Raw genomic sequence first — 13,045 nt, 5'->3', positions numbered from 1 at the left:
TTAGCACCTGGAGGTACTCGTATTGATGATGGAGACAAAACCAAGGTGACCAAGCACTGTGTATTTGCAGCCGATGAAAATTATGAGACCATGCGAAATTATGCTCAGGTATGAAAGAGAAAAATATCACATAGCTGAGTAGAACTGTAGATGAATTAGCTGTGAAAACCTCATACAACTGCAGAGATTATATTTGTAGTGAATTGCGGGCGGTGATTTAGCAGTGTAATTCCACTAGCACTAATTAAATAAAAAGCAAATGCTTTTTGCGGATTCGTTTAAACCAAAAGTTAATTTGCTGCATGTTGCAGATTACTCTGCAGCTCATTTTGTGCAAAGCCATTTTCAGTGTAGATGAAAACAGAGTTCACAAATGTTACTGCTGTGGACTTGCTTATTGTTTATAACATTATTTTTGTCACACGTAGTGAATCAGTAATCAACATTTTCGCAATTTGGTAGTGCAAAACATTGTAAGTAATTACGGCATTAAGAGTTCAATATATATATATATAAAAAAGAAAAAGCGCCCGATCCTAGTGCATTATCATTAAAAAATATTTAATGCATTTCCATTGATCACAATTTAAAACTCACAAACAAAGAATATATTCAGGCGCTATTTGAGATCAATACTCATGCCCCAATCAATTTGATGTAACGCCTCTCCTCTGCTACGATCGACTGCACAGTCTGTCACAAACTCCTGTCCAGCAGGAACTCTCAATGGTGTCAGCTTACAGATCGTCCTTCAGCAACACACATCTACTGCATTCAGTAGGGTTAAATGTGTTGCTGATACCAGGGTTGTTGTGAGCGGTGTACCCATATGAAAACATTAAGGGAATCCGCTGCCCCATTGAAAATGTTCCCTGCCAAAACTGAATGCAGTAGATGTCAATGGGCTGAGCTGTAATTCTGGGCCTAACTGTCAGATTATACCTATGTGTATTATGGGTTCAACTGCTATTATATAAACATTATACAGTCATGTGAAAATGAAAGTACACCCTCTTTGAATTCCATGGTTTTACATATCAGGACATAATAACAATCATCTGTTCCTTAGTAGGTCTTAAAATTAGGTAAATACAACCTCAGATGAACAACAACACATGACATATTGCACCGTGTCATGATTTATTTAACAAAAATAAAGCTAAAATGGAGAAGCCATGTGTGAAAAACTAAGTACATCTTATGATTCAATAGCTTGTAAAACCACGTTTAGCAGCAATAACTTGAAGTAATCGTTTTCTGTATGACTTTATCAGTCTCTCACATCGTTGTGGAGGAATTTTGGCCCACTCTTCTTTACAATGTTGCTTCAGTTCATTGAGGTTTTTGGGCATTTATTTATGCACAACTCTCTTAAGGTCCAGCCACAGCATTTCAATCGGGTTGAGGTCTGGGTTGAGGTTTGGACTTTGACTGGGCCATTGCAACACCTTGATAATTTTCTTTTTCAGCCATCATTCTGTTGTAGATTTGATGGTGTACTTGGGATCATTGTCCTATTGCATGACCTAATTTCAGTCAAGCTTTAGCTGTCGGACAGATGGCCTCACATTTGACTCTAGAATACTTTGCTATACAGAGGAGTTCATGGTCGACTCAATAACTGCAAGGATCCCAGGTCCTGTGGCTGCAAAAACAAGCTCAAATTATCACCCCTCCACCACCATGCTTGACAGTTGGTATGAGGTGTTTGTGTTGATATGCTGTGTTTGGTTTTTGCCAAACGTGGCGCTGTGCATTATTGCCAAACATCTCCACTTTGGTCTCGTCTGTCCAAAGGACATTGTTCCAGAAGTCTTGTGGTTTGTTCAGATGCAACTTTGCAAACCTAAGCCGTGCTGCCATGTTCTTTTTAGAGAGGAGACTTTCTAATGGCAACCCTTCCAAAAAAAACATACTTGTTCAGTCTTTTTCTAATTGTACTGTCATGAACTTTAACATTTAACATGCTAACTGAGGCCTGTAGAGTCTGAGATGTAACTCTTGGGTATTTTGTAATTTCTCTGAGCATTGCACGGTCTGACCTTGGGGTAAATTTGCTGGGATGTCCACTCCTGAGAAGATTGGCAACTGTCTTGAATGTTTCCACTTTTTAATAATCTTTCTCACTGTAGAATGATGGACTTTAAATTGTTTGGAAATGGCCTTATAATCCTTCACAGCTTGATGGGCAGCAACAATTGCTTCTCTAAGATCATTGCTGATGTCTTTCCTCCTTGGCATTGTGTTAACACACACCTGAATGCTCCAGACCAGCAAACTGCTAAAACGTCAGCTTTTATAGAGGTGGTCACACTTGCTGATGATCAATTAATCAAGGGCATTTGATTAGCAGCACCTGTCTGCTACTTAATCTTAATTCCTATGAAAGCATGGGTGTACTTAGGTGTACACCTATGGGTGTACTTAGTTTTTCACACATGGCTTCTCTATTTTGGCTTTATTTTTGTTAAATAAATCATGACACGGTGTAATATGTCGTGTTGTTGTTCATCTGAGGTTGTATTTACCTAATTTTTAGACCTGCTAAGGAACAGATGATTGTTATTATGTCCTGATATGTAAAACCATAGAATTCAAAGAGGGTGTACTTTCTTTTTCACATGACTGTATATTGCCAACTTAGATAATTTTTATATAGCGCTGTCTGTGTATGCAGAATTTTGCAGGCAGACCCATAGAGCTTACAATTTATTGCCTGTGCCACACGTACCAAAATTAGTGACTTACCCGAAGTCATAAGTAGGTGACAGCAAGATTTGAATCATGCTTCCTGCTTAAAAGCAGCAGTTCCCCCACGCCCCCTTTTTATATTAATAGGGTGGGAACTAAAGGGTCATCAGAACTGAATAGCTCCCGTTCCAGCTCCGGGGATCCCTTGGTTAATGAGTTACTTACTAGTGAAGGTAGCACTAATACTTTCTGGTATTTGAATCGTCATGCAAGCCAAAATGAACGGGTGATGTCACAGTTATTGGTTGTCATAACGCGGGAGATTTAAACTGCCATTTTGTTTTGCCTGGCATGGACTGCAAGCTTCAGCTGCTCCCTGGTTCCCATCCTTGTAGAAAAAGGGACTTCAGTCATTGCTTTTACTCACTGAGCCAAGCCTTTAGCATCTTGTTGTTACATGTGGCATGCAACTTGTGTTCAAGAGAGGGGGCAGAAATGAGCAGAATAACAGAGATACGTGGAATAATGAACGAGACATACTTTTTTCTTTGTTGTAGGGGAGAGCACCACTTAATGCATAGTTCTTAAATCTAAAATACATATTTTTAAAGCTATTTTAATAAATGATAACACTGTAGGATTCTGAATGTAATCTTTTGTACATAGCATGCTAAACTACTTTATTAACTGCAGCGATAGGTTTAGTAGATTATCCATAAATAACATGTAGCATTTTGCCTATCCCTCCATCATCAATTGACTTTTAATTATATGGGGTTAAATCATCAAGTTCATTGGGTTACATGTTCTGAAAACGTACTCTGCCACGTATCGAAAATGGCAAAGCCAATAGCACTGCCCTTTTACATAATGTTAGAAAAACTGTTGTTACCTACATTTAAAAAACATTGAAAGTATTTGCGCTTTGCTTCTTTCTGGGTACTAATTTGACTTATTCATCTACATTCGTTAGTGTTATGAAACATCCATGAATTTATTTTTCTCCAATTCTCTCACTTTTAGGTCTTTAGTAAATTGATTAGAAGATACAAGTATTTGGAAAAGGCTTTTGAAGATGAAATCAAGAAGGTAATCTGTTTTTATGTGTGCAAATTTAAATAACAATATAGTAAAATGTTTACATTGTATGCTCGCTTCCAAAGATATCTTTGCTGTTTCAGGATGTTAGATAAAAAGCGCTCCTGAATAATTTTATGTTTTAGCTACACTTCTTGCTTAAAATGTCTTGCTATTGCACATAAAATACTATAAAGCTAAACAAATAAATATTGGTATATTTCTTCTTCAATGTAGAAATAAGCACATTTTTCTTTTTACTCATAGCTCCTACTTTTCCTTAAAGCCTTTTCTGAAACAGAGCAAACAAAGTTGGCTATGCTCTCCGGAATCTTGTTAGCCACTGGAACACTCCCTGCCGTCATTTTAACAAGCCTTTTCACTGAGAACATAGTCAAAGAAGGTAATATAATAACTTAATTTCATATAGCTCTTTTCTCCCAATGGGACTCAAAGCTCTTCACAATGACAGTACATAGTGTAGGATGTTTACAGTCACAGTCCCTGCCCAGGTGACCTTGAAATCCTTGATTTTTAGTTCTTGAAGCACAGGGAGATAAAGTGACTTACCCAGGGTCAAAAGGAGCTGATACGAGGATTTGAACCTGGCTCCATTGCTCCAAACTCAGTGTTGCTGTTATCAGTCAGGCTCTTTACTCACCGGGCCACTCCTTCATTTGTTTTATTTATTAAATTGATTACATTTTTTGGGAAAAGTGTAAATAATGGTTTAACATTATTAATAAATTCTTAAAAAATAACAAAAGCATTATTGCATGCAGTGCATACTTAAAATTAAATAAATAATAATTTATTAATAATGTTAAACCATTATTTACACTTTTCCCAAAAAATGTAATCAATTTAATAAATAAAACAAATGAAGGAGTGGCCAGGTGAGTAAAAAGCCTGACTGATAACAGCAACACTGAGTTTGGAGCAATGGAGCCAGGTTCAAATCCTCGTATCAGCTCCTTTTGACCCTGGGTAAGTCACTTTATCTCCCTGTGCTTCAAGAACTAAAAATCAAGGATTTCAAGGTCGTCTGGGCAGGGCATATATGTTCAGGTGCAATCTCACAATTTCTGGTCTAAACAAAAATGTAAATCATATGGAGGTGAGCAACAACTCCAGAAGTCCCTTCCCCAAAGAGCTTACAATCTAATTAATGACAAAAGTCATTTTTCTGTAAATGAGAAACGCATAAAAAATATGCGGCTGGAAAAGTGTACTTTTAATTGGAGGGTTTATTTCCTCACCTGGCTAATTTACTGGTAAAATTATATATTCCACAAGCCACATTGCTATCGATTAGCATCTCTGCATAGTTGTTATGGTATTATGACGTTTTATCCCTTGCGTGTGAACTGGGTTGTATGTAATTATGATTTATCTCAAAGTATTTTGTTAAATTAGGCATTTGTATCCCTAATTTTAAAAGGAAAAGGGGTACTTTACTTTTCTAACAGAGGGAAATGCAAGGTCTAGTTAAAGAGCAGCAATATTTTCATGGTGTAATAATCTGCAATAGACTGTCCATTACCATTGATATAAATATATAGTACATTTAAACAACAAACGTATTGTAAGATATTTGAAGCATTATTAGGAACTGTAACAGTTTTAAGGAATATTTCTTGTTTAAGGTGCTAACAATATTTAATAAAACGGTTTCATGTACGTCACTACAGAGTTATTGAGTAATTTCTACCTAGTATTATTGTGTTTGTGTTCTTCTTTTGTAGGAATTTCTGCGTCTTTTGCTGTAAAGCTTTTCAAATCATGGATGGCAGAAAAGGATGCCAATGCAGTGACCTCCTCTTTAAGAAAAGCAAACCTGGACAAGAGATTACTAGTCCGTATATATCCGTATTGAATCATGTTGTCATCTAGCAAGAGAAATGTGCACTTGTAAAATAATTAGTAATCAAGAACAGGCATAAGTTTGCAATTTAGCTTTGCAACATTATATTTGTCCTTACCTGTACAGTGCATGTTTATTAGAAAAAGTACAATATTATTTCCATTACCAATCTTTACTGCCTGCTCACTACAGCAATTCACCATTTCAAATTCACTTTCAATCTAGTTTCATATTGCTCTCTACCTGTTCTTACTCTATTGCAGTATATCCTGTATGTATGTAGTACAGTACAGTATGCACAGAGCAGGTAACCACGACTATACAGGATTTCAGTTTGTTGCATAGAGTAATTTTCATCCTAGTTTCCATTATTGGAAAAATTACATCTGAAATCTGGAACCTTTTGTCTTTTAGGAACTGTTTCCAGCAAATAGGCAAAATGTTGAACATTTTACTAAGTACTTCACTGATGCTGGCCTGAAAGAGGTTTCTGATTTTCTTAGAGTCCAGAAGTCACTGGGAACACGCAAGGAACTTCAAAAAGAGCTACAGGAGCGCCTTTTTCAGGAGTGTCCAATTAAAGAGGTAAACCTGGGAACATTTAAAGCAGCCCCTATTTGAACCCTGTTAGCAAAGGGCCCCAATGGGATTAGTGAAGTGGGGTGTCCCAGAGTGGCGAGAAAAGATAGTCTCCAAGTACGCCCTGCCTCACAGAAGACCTCAGGAGGGTGTCCAAGGGGGATTGTGCCAAAGGGGGGGGGGGGGCAGAGAGAGCTTCTCATTACAGCCTGTCATCCCTAGGGACCCAGAGGAAATGCTAAAGGTGTTATTTGTGTGAGTGCAGGACTGGTGCGTAAGCCAGCCCCTTCACTCATTTTAAGGAGGGAGGTGTCATGATAATGTCATGAGGTATTATGAATTTTAATACATCTCATACTTCATTGGGTTAATAAGCTACAGTTTAAAGTTAAAATACAATATATATTTGGTTGATGACAGGCCCAGGCTTGTCATGGGTGGGTTCTGGGTTTCAAAGAGAGCTTAATAGGGGGTGCCTATCCTGTATGGCCCACTAAATATGCCAGATGGGTTGCATGTTGCTGATATTCTGGAGATAAGGGCAGAGGTGGGAATACAATATAGCCCCTGTGACAACTTTCTATAAACATGGTCTTTTTGGAGCTACTGTAGCTTCAAAGCAGTCTTATGGATGGCCAGGGGACGTGGCTAAGAAGTTATCAAACCAATAGTGGCTCTAAAAAGACCATGTTTATAGAAAGTTGTCACAGGGGCTATATTTTATTCCCACTTCGGCCCTTATCTCCAGATTATAAACAACATACAACCCATCTGGCATATTTAATGGGCCCTACAGGATAGGCACCCCGTATTAAGGTCTCTTTGAAACCCAGGACCCACCTATGACAAGCCTGGGCCTGTCATTAACCCAATATATATTATATTTTAACTTCAAACTGTAGCTCATTAACCCCTGAATCACCAGATGGATTTAAATACATAATTCCTCATGAAATTATCATGACAACAATGAAATGTAATATAAGAATTATTAAAAATCAATACAATTCAGCATAATTTCACACTACAAGTGTTCTCTGTCCCCTCCAATTTATTAAAAGTATATTTTTTTCTGTGATTAAATTTAACTTTAAATTTAATGTAATTTTCCCGACTTGTTTTTCTTACATAAACTACGACATTAATACTGTAAGTGTGGTATGTTTACTTGAGCCTTACATTGGTACACGAGCAGTGACACAATAACCTAATGTAACAACATATATCACATATGACTTCAGCCTCAACAAAGTAGTGTAAACAGGAGCATCATGAACTGTCATTCTGTTAGCTACAGTAGGTCACATAGGGTTATGTTTGTTTACATACTAATGTAACTCTGATGTAACTTATCTTCTCCAAATACTATATGGTATCTCTGGACAATGTGACTTCAATATATGCTTCCAGATAAGAAACTATACTTTCTAGCAAAAATAATTTAAAATGTGAGCTGTGTACATTTGGCTTCTCATACAACTCTCTGAAAACAACTACATATATCAGACGTGTTGCTGTCCATAGCCTTTCTTAATTCTACATAGTTTTTAAAAAAAAAATTAAAATCAGATGAAGGAACAAAACCTGGGTCTGTCCCTGGTAAGCCTACATGATCTCTTTTGAAATTATCTTTTATTCCTTTAGTACCTTTTGTCCTGTGGAATGTCAGTAAAAGGCTTGATATGTTCATTGTTATGGAAGTCAGTGCCCTTTATTTTATAGCAAAGATGGCAAAAGCAGACTTATTTCTGCTAAGGAACACCCAACAGCATGAACTTGACAGCAAAATAGCTAGCTTTGTAAGTTGATCCATAGTCCCAATAATACCATGGAGTACACTTTAGCCCGATAGCAAAAAGTTTTTCATACAACCAGAGGCAGAATACAAACAAAATCAAGCCAAAAATAGTGTGATGAGGCGGTCACATACATTAGTAGGTTTTACAGTAGAATGCTATTAATATATGATACAATGTGTTGTTTGTTCTGCTACTGACTAACTGGCACTTGTTATCTATTTTTGGTATAGGTATAGATTAGACATGAGTAGCTAGCTTTGTTTTTAATTATATTTTGTGTAATTTTAGTGTCTTGTATTAACAACTGTGGGTCAATGGTGATGTTTGGATAGTGGGCACTGATTGGCGTCAGGACTTCTAGGGTTAAATATTCATTTCATTATCCTGGGAAGTGTTACTATCCACCTGATTCTAGTTTATTTGTCAACCAATCAGATGTCAGTGGCGCACTATTTAAACATCATCAGACTAAGTGCCAGATAATCTTTGACAAAGTCACTGGTGTGACGAAACGCGTCAGAGTTCGCTCTGTGGCAGATTTCCTTGTGTATATATGCACTAATAAACCCAAAAACTTTATTTTTAATTGCGTGTGGGTAACTTCTATACCCTTGCGGCAGCAGTGACCGCCTCATCACACTATTTTTGGCTTGATCTACTTCGGCTGGAGCACGCTGACTTCCTCTTCCGGTTCAGTGATCCCTGACGTCATCGTTGACCGGAGACCCGGCGCGTCAAGATTGTGAGTGCTTGCTTCTCTTGTTCTCCCTTCTCCTACCTCCGCAGTGAGGATTGCTTGATCGTGGGTGACACCGGGTGTAGGAGGGTTGTGGCGGAGGGTAGCGGTTGCTTAGCGGGTGTTCCTGATTAGGGAACACCGCGGTACTACTGCTTTCATTCCTCCTTACCATCATATACCCCTCCCGTTGTTTGTCACGTGGCACGATCAAAGTGGGGAGTCTCAACTTCACACTTATTCAAATATTGGGATACTGGACTAAAGAGTGTTCAACTTTTTATGCAATTGTTGCAATTATTGCTCTGGATTACACATAGTATATGTTTGTGGACAATTTGTAGCACCAGTTTTTTCCTGTGAGAGATTCCAGGATACTTGCTGTCTACAAACAAAATCAGCACTACAGATCTAGTAAGGATCTGTGTGTTGTCTTACTTAAGTAGTAAGTAGGAGCATTACAGAGGAAGGAATTCTGGTATGCTTCGAACATGAACAGGTGCTGCTTTAGCTTAATATTTCTGCTTCTGGAACCTTAAGACGGAAAGGTTATTAAACAGTAAAATAAGTTTTAATGTGTGATTCTTAGCTCAGATATCCATTGCTAGTATTCCTAGGGAGACTACACAGTATACACAATATACACAAAACAACAATAGCTGCTTGTGAATGAAGAAAACAAATTGGTATTGATACTGTACGTTGATGTACAAAAGCCTTTAAAATGTTGGTAATAATTATTCACTAGACTGGCTGTCAATGAGCAATAACGGCTATCGCACATTAATGAACATGGACAATCCCCTGCTTGAATTATAGAACATTGCTTGGTGTTCCAGGACAGACAAAAGGGGCTATATGCGTGCCAGCTAAAAGGGTAAATGATGAATCATTAATTTAATTGAACCGGTTTAAAGCAGCAGTCCAACATCGATCTTTTTTGTTATTTATTTTACTATATGCAGCATGTGAGTAGCTTTAATGAGAAATAATTACCTAAGCTGTTGATCGATCCATTCTCCTGTGATTGGTCAGCTAATATCCTGCTTGTGGGGCTATCAAAATGGCGAACTGTGACTGTGCTGCAATCTGTGAAATGCTGCAGCTGCAATGTAACATTACTGTATATTAATAAATGTAGCACATTATTGTTACAGCTTTCAGCTTGGCAATAGCCAGTCTGCTGTTTGGAACACAGCACCAGATCTGTTTGTGATGCTTTGTTGCCAAAAGGCAGAGCTACAAAAGGTGTGTGTGAGAGCCTGATTCAAAAGAGAAGTGGATGTGACTTTCTAAAAGGTTGCTATAGCAACCAAAGGATGATCAGGACATTAAAAAAAAAATTAAAAATAGCATTAGGAGAAGGAGAAAAAAATGCAGTCAGTATTATTAATGCATACAACAAAAAACAAACAAAGATGCCCAAAGCTACTTCCAATATGACAAAAATACACAGTGCAATACCTATATATGCTCTTGAAAAAGGGTCATTTGGTTTAACCCTTTGGCCAAAGCATCTTAAGCCTGCTGCCACTTTCAAGGCATGACCGTTAGCAGGTCCTAACACTCCCTGAGTTACAATTATTATTTACTTGTATAATTACAGTAAGAATGATCTGCATTGGATCTGTCGTAACCTGGCAAAATGAAACTGACCTGCCAACTTGGAAAGTGGGGAGGTGCGAGCTTAAACCTTGAGGGGGGGGGCACTACCCTTCCAAAAGCAGCTGAGACCAGCTGCACATAGGTAATAAATATACAGATACCCAACAAGCTCTGAGAAACCCCAAACATTACCACATAATATATATATATATATATATATATATATATATATATATATATATAATCAAAAAATAAATAGATGATACCGTTCTGTGGCTAACAAAATGCTTTTATTTGTGCGAGCTTTCGAGATACACTGATCTCTTCTTCCGGCGATGTTACAATGAATGAAGCAAGGATTACTTAAAAACAGTGTCTCTTGGAATGTTATCTGTGCTGGTCCTTCCCCCGATGTGGATGTGTTTTATGGCTAGAGGTGTCAAAGGGTTACTGAAAGCAAGTGAAGAAAGAGTGTGTACTGTATGTGTATCAGTGTGAATAAGAATGAATGGAGAGCCCACAGTATAAACAGTGCTCTACACAAGGTGTGTGTGGAGTGAGAGGTGATATAAATGGTGTGGGTGGGTGTGGAAATGTGAGAGTTTGTAGCACAACTAAAAGTGTGTGTGGATACTATGTGGTCCCTATTGGTGTATAGGGATGGAAAAATAAGGAGTATTAGTATGTGTGAGAGACAGCTGTGTGTGCATACATATAGCATAGAGACACTGTTTTTAAGTAATCCTTGCTTCATTCATTGTAACATCGCCGGAAGAAGAGATCAGTGTATCTCGAAAGCTCGCACAAATAAAAGCATTTCGTTAGCCACAGAACGGTATCATCTATTTATTTTTTGATTATTGAAGCTCGGCTAACACGGTACTGATACCTATATATATATATATATATATATATATATATATATGTATATGTGTCAAAAGGAGTGGGTGTGGCTAGTGGGTAGTGTTATCTAATGCTACAGAACTGATTTATTGGGGTTTTGGATGTTTTTCTGCTTTAAAATATGACTGGTAGTAAAGTAAAGATGTTTCTTGTGACCAGTAAATCAATCCCAGGTCATATTTACTTAGCTTACTTGATAACAAAAAGCACTTAATTACAGTTTCGTGAAAAGGTCATGATGTGGTCGTGTACAATTAATAAACATCATCAGATCATGTATTGGGGTTCCTGTTGACTGACACCAGGAATAACCAAATGGAAATCTTTTATCTATTTTCATTGAGAAATAAAGACGGTAACCAGCAAAATGAAATACTACAGTATGTGGAAGTCCTAAATTAGATTCCTAGCTGTGCAATTTACTGGTAGTGATGCTATGACGTCACTTTATTGTTATTTTTTCATTGTTATGTAGGTTGGAGGAAAGGAAATTTCCCCAGAAACAAAGGAAAGGGTTCTTTACAGTAAGGGCAGTTAAAATGTGGAATTAATTACCCATGGAGACTGTGATTTCAGATACAATAGATTTGTTAAAAAAAGGTTGGACATATTTTTAGAAAGGAAAGGTATACAGGTATATACCAAATAAGTATACATGGGAAGGATGTTGATCCAGGAAATAATCCGATTTCTAATTCTTGGAGCCGGGACAGAATTAATTTTTCCCCTTATGAGATATCATTGGATGATATGACACTGGGGTTTTTTGTTTGCCTTCCTCTGGATCAATAAGGAAGAATAGATATAGGATAAAGTATCTGTTATCTAAATTTAGCATAGGTTGAACTTGATGGATGTACGTCTTTTTTCAACCTCATCTACTATGTAACTATGTAATCCATTATGCATCACTCTACATACTGGCACACAGATTATTCAGAATAGCGAGAACAATCCTATTAACAGCTATACTGAAGGGAGAGTTTTTACACTAAATAATTTGCTATTCAATTTATTGTTTCACTGCCAAGAGCTTTGCCAAATATTTTACAGCATTCGTGTAAATATAAATAAATGCAGTGAACACATCTATGTGGTAGACATTTGCTGTGCAGTGCTCTGAACGTAACTATTTTCTGTAGATCTCGTTTCTGTTTAAAAGCGTTTCAGCTTTAGTGAATGACCATCTGTAATAAAAATGGCAAGGGATATATTAAGTATTTTGATCAATCCAGTACTTCAGGGGTTAATGTTGGTTAGAATTTTTTTATAAAATTCAAGAATTGTTTTTATGACGGGTCAAAACCCTTCCTGTATATCTACAAAGAGGGCTTAACCAGGGGGCTATCACTGATGGCCCACTAAAAGTGAAACATTTATAGTTTGGAAGGCTATAGACGATACTCAGATCATGGGCTGTCAGCCTCAAAAGACCTCCTTACAGTCTTGAAATATCCCCTGTGAATCGCAGAGAGAGTTAACAAACAGGTCACCACTTAGTCTGAGTGTTATATTAAATAAAAAATATATCAATGGCCTGACACCTATTCTGAAGAATAATGTAAAGATATTCGTAACAGATGCAATAAGACCAAATCCTTCATGTTTAGGTGGTGTCAAGGGACAGATACCCATTTGTTGCTCAAATTTCTTAGCAAAATTAATCTTGTTATATTTGGCAAGCTTATCTGAACCTATTGATTTGACTCACGTGTGACTAAGTATTATGGCCACAAAGTTATGGGCCTTTTATATACCGCGTCAAATTTAAACATCACCCAGAACCAGGTT

General features: G+C 37.4%; 1 protein-coding gene across 1 annotated transcript in view; it reads left to right on the top strand.

Annotated features, from left to right (window-relative positions):
* The window catches only part of BZW2 (basic leucine zipper and W2 domains 2), a 70,809-nt gene that overhangs the window by 28,720 nt on the left and 29,044 nt on the right, over nucleotides 1-13,045 (top strand). Inside the window, exons 5-9 of the mRNA XM_075587206.1 lie at nucleotides 5-108; nucleotides 3,715-3,780; nucleotides 4,036-4,171; nucleotides 5,514-5,623; nucleotides 6,047-6,217. Coding sequence (XP_075443321.1) covers nucleotides 5-108; nucleotides 3,715-3,780; nucleotides 4,036-4,171; nucleotides 5,514-5,623; nucleotides 6,047-6,217 — 587 coding nt within the window. The remainder of the gene's footprint in view (nucleotides 1-4; nucleotides 109-3,714; nucleotides 3,781-4,035; nucleotides 4,172-5,513; nucleotides 5,624-6,046; nucleotides 6,218-13,045) is intronic.

This window comes from Ascaphus truei, chromosome 2 (genome assembly GCF_040206685.1).
Source record: "Ascaphus truei isolate aAscTru1 chromosome 2, aAscTru1.hap1, whole genome shotgun sequence".
Taxonomy (NCBI): Eukaryota; Metazoa; Chordata; class Amphibia; order Anura; family Ascaphidae; genus Ascaphus; species Ascaphus truei.
The sequence above is the reverse complement of the archived record's forward strand: the minus strand, read 5'-3'. Positions and strand labels throughout refer to the sequence as shown.